This window comes from Pteropus vampyrus, unplaced genomic scaffold (assembly GCF_000151845.1).
Source record: "Pteropus vampyrus isolate Shadow unplaced genomic scaffold, Pvam_2.0 Scaffold8, whole genome shotgun sequence".
Lineage (NCBI taxonomy): Eukaryota > Metazoa > Chordata > Mammalia > Chiroptera > Pteropodidae > Pteropus > Pteropus vampyrus.
In genome coordinates, this window is record NW_011888789.1 from 6,303,304 (window position 1) to 6,311,357 (window position 8,054).

General features: G+C 36.8%; 1 protein-coding gene across 6 annotated transcripts in view; it reads right to left on the reverse strand.

Moving 5' to 3' along the window:
• GTF2E2 (general transcription factor IIE subunit 2) overlaps positions 1-8,054 on the reverse strand; it is an 82,958-nt gene that overhangs the window by 20,172 nt on the left and 54,732 nt on the right. For 4 of the 6 annotated variants that reach the window (XM_011371878.2, XM_023538312.1, XM_011371870.2 and 1 more), the window contains one exon: positions 4,874-5,432. In XM_011371878.2, coding sequence (XP_011370180.1) covers positions 5,313-5,432 — 120 coding nt within the window. In that variant the 3' untranslated portion in view covers positions 4,874-5,312. Of the gene's footprint in view, positions 1-4,873; positions 5,433-8,054 lie in introns of those variants that run through there. The other 2 variants (XM_011371887.2, XM_011371895.2) reach the window with 1 other exon arrangement.

Genomic DNA, 8,054 nt, shown 5'->3' on the forward strand with positions numbered 1-8,054 from the left:
TAGAAAAATAAACTTTAAACTAAAAATGTTAAAAAGGGACAAAGAAGACCATTATATAGTGAAAAGTAAATCCATCATGATGTTATGACAACTATAAATATTTATGCATCCAATGTCAGAGCACCCAAATATGTAAAAAACAGAGCTAAAAGGAGAAATAAACAGCAACACAAAACAACAGTTGGGGACTTTAACACCCCAACCTCAACAATAGCTAGATCAGAGAATCAACAAGGAAACAGTGAATTTCAACAACACTACAGAGCAAACTGACCTAACAGAACATTCTATCTGATAACAGCAGAATACACATTCTTTTCAAGCACACACGGAACATTTTCTAAGATAAACCACATGTTAGGCCACAAAAACAAGTCTTAGCAAATTCAAGAAGACTGAAATCATACCAAGTATCTTCTCCGAGCACAATGGTATGAAAATAGAAATCAATAACAGGAGAAAAACTAGAAAATTCACAAATACATGGAAATTAAACAACGCTCTCCTGTACAACTTATGGATTAAAGAAAATATTAAAGGAGAAATAAAAAGTATCTTGAGAAAAATGAAAATGGAAAGAATATATCAAAACTTATGGGATATAGCAAAAGCAACTTTAAGAGGAAAGTTCATAGCAATAAACACATACATAAGAAACAAGAAAGATGTCAAACAACTTAACTCTATGTCTTAAGGAACTAGAAAAAGAACAAACTGAATCCAAAGTTAGCGGAAGGAAAGAAAGAATAAAGACCAAGAAGAACTAAATGAAACAGAATAGGAAAGATTAACAAAACTAAGAGTTGGTTCTTTGAAAAGATAAACAAAATTAACAAACCTTTAGCTAGACATATTGAAGAAAAAAGGACCCAAATCAACAAAATTATGAATTAAAATGGAAACATTACAACTGATACCAAAGAAATACAAAGGATCACAAGAGGCTACTATGCTACAACTATATTTTAAAAAACTGGACAATATGGAATGAAAAAATTCTTAGAAACAAAATCTACTAAGACTGAATCAGGAAGAAACAGAAAATCTGAAGAGAACAATTACTAGTAAAGAGACTGAATCAGTAATCAAAAACCTCCCTTTGAAAAAAAGCTCTGGACCAGATGATTTCACAGGTGAATTTTACCAAACATTTAAAGAATTATGTCAATCCTTATCAAACTCTTCCAAAAAAAATCAAAGAGGAGGGAATATTCATTTTATGAGGCCTGCATTACCCTGATATTAAAGCTGAAAAAGGATACTTACTACCAGAAAACTACAGACCACTGTCCCTCATGAATATAGATGTTAAAATTCTCAACAATATACTAGGAAATGAAATTCAAAAGCACATTAAAAAGATCATTCGCCATGATCAAATGGGATTTATACCTAGGATGCAAGAATGCTTCAATGTATGCAAATCAATGTGATACATCACATTAACAGAATAAAAGTAAAAAGGTCCTATTATTTCAATAGATGTAGAAAAAGCATTTGACAAAATTCAACACCTATTCATGACAAAAATTCTTAACAAAGAGAATATACTTCAACATAATAAAGACCATACATGACAAGCCCACAGCTAATATCATTCAATGGTGAAAGGATGACAACTTTTTCTCTAAGATCAGGAACAAGGGAGCTCACTCTCATCATTCTTATTCAACATAGTACAGAAAGTCCTAACCAAAGCAATCAGGCAAGAAAAAGAAATAAAAGGTACCAGAATTGTAAAGAAGTAAAACTGTCTCTATTTCCAGATGACATGATTTTATATATAGGAAATCCTAAAGAATCCACCAAAAAACTGTTAGATCTAATCAATGAATTCAGTAAAACTGCAGCATACAAAATTAACATACAAAATCAGGAGCATTCCTAACACTAACAACTTAACTGAAAAAGAAATAAAGAAAACAATCCCATTTACAATAACATCAAAAAACAATATAAAATGCTTAGAAATAAATTTATCTAAGGAAGTAAAAGATCTCCATACTAAAAACTATAAGACATTTATGGAGGAAATCAAAGAAGACACAAACAAATAGAAAGGTATTCTGCGTTTATGGACTGAAGGTATATTCTTTATATATCCATACTACCCAAAGATATTTACAGATTCAATGCAATCCCTATCAAAATTCCAATGGCACTTCCTACAGAAGTAGAAAAAACAATCCAAAATTTATATGAAACCACAAAAGACCCCAAAATAGCCAAAGCAATTCCAAGAAAGAAGAATAAAGCAGGAAGCATCACATTTTCTCATTTCAAGTTGTTATATTATAAAGCCAGAGTAACCTAAGGCCAGAAACCACAAAACTCCTAGAGGAAAACACAGCAAAAAAGCTTCTTGACATGGGTATTGGCAATGATTTTTACATATGACACCTACATCACAAGCGAAAAAATAAAACATAGACAAGTGAGACTACATCCAACTAAAAAGTTTCTGCACAGCAAAAAATGTTAACAAAATGAAAAGACAACGTATAGAATGGGAAAACGTATTTGCAAACCATGTATCTGATAAGGGCTTACTAACCAAAATATATAAAGAACTCATACAATTTAACAGCAAAAAAGCACTGCTGTATGGGCAAAGGACCTAAATAGACTTTTCTCCAAAGAAGATACACAGATGACCAACCAGTACATTAAAAGATGTTCAATAACACTCATCATTAGGGAAATGCAAATCAAAACTATAAGATATCCCCTCATGCCTGTTAGAATGGTTGGCATCAAAAAGACAAGAGACGTGCCCAATCTCATCTGATCTCAGAAGCTAAGCAGGGTCAGACCTGGTCAGTACCTGGATGAGAGACCACCCAGGAATATCAGGTGCTATAGGCGTAAAAAAAAAAAACAATTTAAAATTTTAAAAAAATAAGACAAGAGAAAACAAATGCTGGCAAGATGTGGAAGAAAGGGGAACCCTTGTACACTGTTGGTGGAACTGTAAACTGGTACAGCCACTGTGGAAAACAATTAAAAGTAGAACCACCCTATAATCCAACAATTCCACTTCTGGAAATATAGCCAAAGAAAATGAAAACACTATGTTGAATGGATATATGCATCCTCATGCTCATAGCAGCATTATTTACAACAGCCAAGACATGGAAACAACTAAGTGTCCACTGCCAGATGAATGGATAAAGAAGATGGGGGCGGCGGCAAGCGTGCACATGATGGATTATTTAACCATAAAGGAAATCCTGCCATTTGCAACAACATGCATGGACTTTGAGGACATTATGCTAAATGAAATAAATCAGGCAGAGAAACACAACTGCGGTATGATCTCATATGTGGAATCTAAAAACAAACAAACTAACCACATTCATCGAAAAAGAGATCAAATTTGTGGTTACCAGAGGTGGGAGATGGGGAAGAGAGGAAATTAGATGATGGTGGTCAAAAGGTACAAATTTCCAGTTATAAGACAAGCACAAAGGATATAACGTACAACACAGTGACTGTAGTTAACACAAAGTTAAGAAAGTTAAGAGAGTAAATCCTAAGATTTCTCATCACAAAGAAAACAATTGTTTTATATTTATATGATGATGGATGTTAACTTATTGTGCTAATCATTTCATGATATAGGTAAGTCAAATCATTATGCTGTACACTTTAAATTTATACAGTGCTGTATTGTCAATTATATTTCAATAAAATTGGAAAAAACAACAGGATGGTAGGGCTAGATCACAAAAAGTAGGCATACTCGGAGATAAGCTAGCTCCAGGTTTTTACAGAAAACTAGTTTTATACCATAAGACATTGGTATGGTAACAAAACACCTCTGATACAAATCTACACAGGTTGAGTTTCTCATGTTCTAAATTCTTGTGGGGAGCCTCAGTTTTACATCTTCTCATGCCATGTTTTGGGGCTTAGATGTGAAAAAGAGGTAAGCAGTAACACTGTAAATGTAGGTGAGAAGTAAACAGAAGAGATAAAAAGAACTAAAGCAGCAAAAAGGGTTCCTTGTCATCTGCACGAAGCACTTACTGCTTTGGATTACCAGTATATCTTTTTTGAGAATACCAAATTTTGTCTTTATAATCCACTACAACTTTAACTTGTGACATGAGGACTATAATGATGAACCCAAAGAATCACCACAGACCATATCACAAGTATAGGTAAGGAAAATGTTTAGTTTGCCACAGAAGGCTGGAATAACCACACAGATTTCCTATAATTTACCAACAACTCTTAAGAACTCATGTATTTAATAAAGGTTCTCATGAGGTGGTGGCTCCATAGTGTAATGGTTAGCACATCTGCTTTACATGCAAAAGGTCCAGGGTTCGCGCCCCAGGTGGAGCCACGGACCATACCTCTGGTGTGCCAGGGGCGCCAGGCCCCAGGTGCACACCACGAGCACATGGGAGGAGACACCCCACCTTCAAAGATCCAGTTCTTAAGGGGAGACGGCAACATCCGTAGGTCAGAGTTGGAAGTGGGGGCGGGGGAGTGAGGGAAAAAAAAAAGTGGCTCTCATGAGCTTGACCAGTGATGGAGAAATAAAGGAACTCTTCACCAGAAGAGCCCCATGAGGGTTGGGATATAAAGCTGATATTCAGGTTGGCAAGAAGACTCTATTCATCTTTGATAGCATGAGACTATGACTTGCAAAATCCAAGAGGCTAAATACTAATTTATCCTTTTAAAAAAAAACATTAAACATCACATGTAGTGCATCTCTATTGCTTCACTAGCAAACAAGAGGCACATTTTGTGTCCAAATGTGAAATCTGTATGCTCAGCAACATGACACAGATCACAGTCTCCAACAATATCTCAAACACACACCCTGTGTGAGTTAAAGATGGAAGCTGCTAACTACTACTGCCAAGAAGGAGAAAATTGAATTTACTAACTTCTTAGAACTCCTTCTACAATGATTTTATTATAAATATGTTCTTTTGGAATAAATGAATATTGCATTCAAGACTATTCGCAAACTTGTTCTGAAGTAATAAAAGAGAAAAAATAGAACCAGGAACCACTGAAAAGTAGAGATAAATAGCAAAGACACCTGCATGCCGTGCTAAGTGACTTTCCTCCAAGAAGTAACGGAGGTTAACGGGGAATATCACATTTCTCATTAGCCTATTCAATTAAAATAAGCTTTGAGTTTGGTAATTTGCATTTGTTCTGTAAACTGAACTGCTTTTTTCCTCAGTCCTAAGCAGCAGAATGGGAAGACAGTCAGTCTTCAGATCCCAGTATCAACAAGAAAGATCTTGACTTTTTATGTGTAACTCTTTGCTCACCTACAAAACTGTTCACTGTTTGCCAGGAGCAACATCAGAATAGTCCTGCAGCACCCCAGCCAGGTGTTCATTATGAGTCTTAAACCGTCGCTTCTTCTGTGAAGCAGGCTTTTTCCTTCTCTGAATAGGGGCCTGCAGGAAAAGGTAAAAAAAAAAAAAAAGCTACTCAGAGGGATAATGTGGTAAAGAATAACTAAGGATGCCCAGAAACCAGCAGCAAAGAGATGTGGCAACGACCTGTTTTTTTGCTATGTAGTCCAGCTCCATACACACCATTCCACAGCACACTCCCAACTGAAAATAAGAACCAGTGTTTTCTGTTATGGAGACGTGCATACCTCCACCAGGAATAAATGGGCTGGCACAAAAACATATCAGAACTATTCCAGGCACTAAGTGGATAATAAGAGAGGTGGTAAAGCTCTTTATTTTTCATCATTATTATCTGGTCTAAAAATATATCTATCATTAACTAATAAAAAAAGACCTCATGTAAATAGGGCTCAACATAGAAATATGGCAAAACTGGGAAGTGGATGGGCACATGAAGATTTGTTACTGTTCTGTATTCTTTTCAGTATACCTGAAATATTAATGCATGATAAAATCAACAAGCTAAACAATGACAGGAAACCATAAAGTGCTGCAATTACACTAATTCATGGAGATCACTGGCAATAAACCTTCCATTTTAATGAGTCCTAAAAAATTCACTGAATCTCTCTCTCTCTCTCTCTCTCACACACACACACACAAAATCGGAAAAGGTAAGTTACACCGCCTGATGGTGAACATGGAAAAGAGAGAAAGAGGTACAGCTGCTAGACTCTAGAGTGGCTGGAGAATTATTTCTCATTCAGGCTTTGTCCTTAGACTAACAGTTGATTAGCTTGTACAAGGCAATTTACAAGTCTTCATTCCATTACAAATCCCTCATCTGAGCAGGATTTGGGGCTACGAGGACAGTATGTGGTTCCTAAGGGATCAGGGCTAAGGAAGACCTGGGCACCAAGACTACTGGGCTCACTGGAGCAAGGGGGAGGGGAGCACAACTAAAGCCTTAAAGGCCAAGATGACAAAGCAGGCTCCTGGTTAGAGACTGGGAGGCCAACATGTGGGCAGTAGGAGAAATTCAGTATGGCTAGAGATTGAGAGTAGCCACTGCCAGGACTGGGGCTGGATGGCAAAAACTCTCTCATGCCTGGGGAGCAGCACTGAGGGCACAGAGATCTTCTGGCTCTCAATAAATCCTACATGATCTGGTTTGCAACTGACCAAGGTGAATGGATTAGGACACAGAAAAAACTGGAAGAGAGAACTGACAACCTGCTCTTAAAAGAGAATAGAAAGCAGGCAAACAGTTTATAAAGAACAGAGGATTACATTTTTTTCTAGCAATTACATACCACCTTCTTTGGTCCAGACTCCTGCATAGAAGAAATACCCTGTCGCTTCAGATACTCTTCAATTTTCTCCTCGTCCATTGAATCCACAGTGACACTCCTCCACAGTTTCTGAAACTCTATGCCAACAAGATGATAGTTATTTTACAATAGGTGTTTACAAGCAACGACATCTCAGAGATCAAAATCCAGGCTTCAATATTATCTCCTCTGGTTGACATTAGCACAACTGAGATTTCATTATAAAAACAAAGGAAGTAAGACATCAACATTCAAGGGCCTGAGAACACGAACTGCAACTGCATCATTACACGCCACATCGGTAGTATTCTATTTTTAGTCTAGTAAATGAAGGACCATATGCTTAAAGCCTCCCTGCTTTCCTGAGAACAAAGGCAGTCGACACTCTCCTTTTATTCCAAAAATCGGTTCTCTCCATAGTTCAAATTCCTGCTCATCTCTCCTGAGCTCAGTATACTCCACTTTCTCTTCTATTGGTAAGAACACACACACAGGGAGATGGGGAACCAAAGTTTTATACTGGAACAAGGAGCTGTGACAGTTTACAGGTGACCCTTGAACAACAAGTGTTTGAACTGCACAGGTCCAATTATACACAAATTTTTTTAAATAAATATATTTAAAAAAAATTTGGAGATCTGCAACAATTTGAAAAAAACTCGCAGATAAACCTTACGATTTTAATAACATTTTCTTTTCTCTAGCTTATTTTATTGTAAGAATATAGTATATAACACATACAACATACAAAATACGTGTTAACTGACTGCTTTTGTTATCAATAAGGCTTCCAGTCAATAGTTGGCTATTAGTACTTAAGTTTGGGGGGAGTCAAAAGTTAAACTCAGCTTTTCGACTGTGTGGGTATTGGCACTCCTAGTTCCCACACTGTTCTAACGTCAAGTAAAATTATCCCAGTTCACATGTAGTGTAAAGATGTGCTTTTCCTTGTTTTTTACCCCACATTTTTTTGAAAGCAGCATATCATCTTCTGTAGGACAGTTGAGACTAAAGTAAATAGTTTTCATGCCTGGAGATATGGACACACCTTTCCTTCTCCTAGGCCTTTAGCATGTGGAGGGGGGTCATTCTACTGTTAGGACAAGAGCTTGGTTTGGAATCTGTTGCTGCTATGGTTACCCATAATGCACCACAGGCTTCAAATTCCTCTAGCCATACCTGTGCTTAGGGTAGAGGCTCATTTGGCAGAAGGTTTTTCTCAGTGTTTGCTCAACCTGTGGTTTTACGTCTTCCTTTTATGCTCCACTTAGGATGGTCTGTCTGCTTCTATGCTCTTGTGCCTCTTGGATTCCACTGTTACTTGTTAATC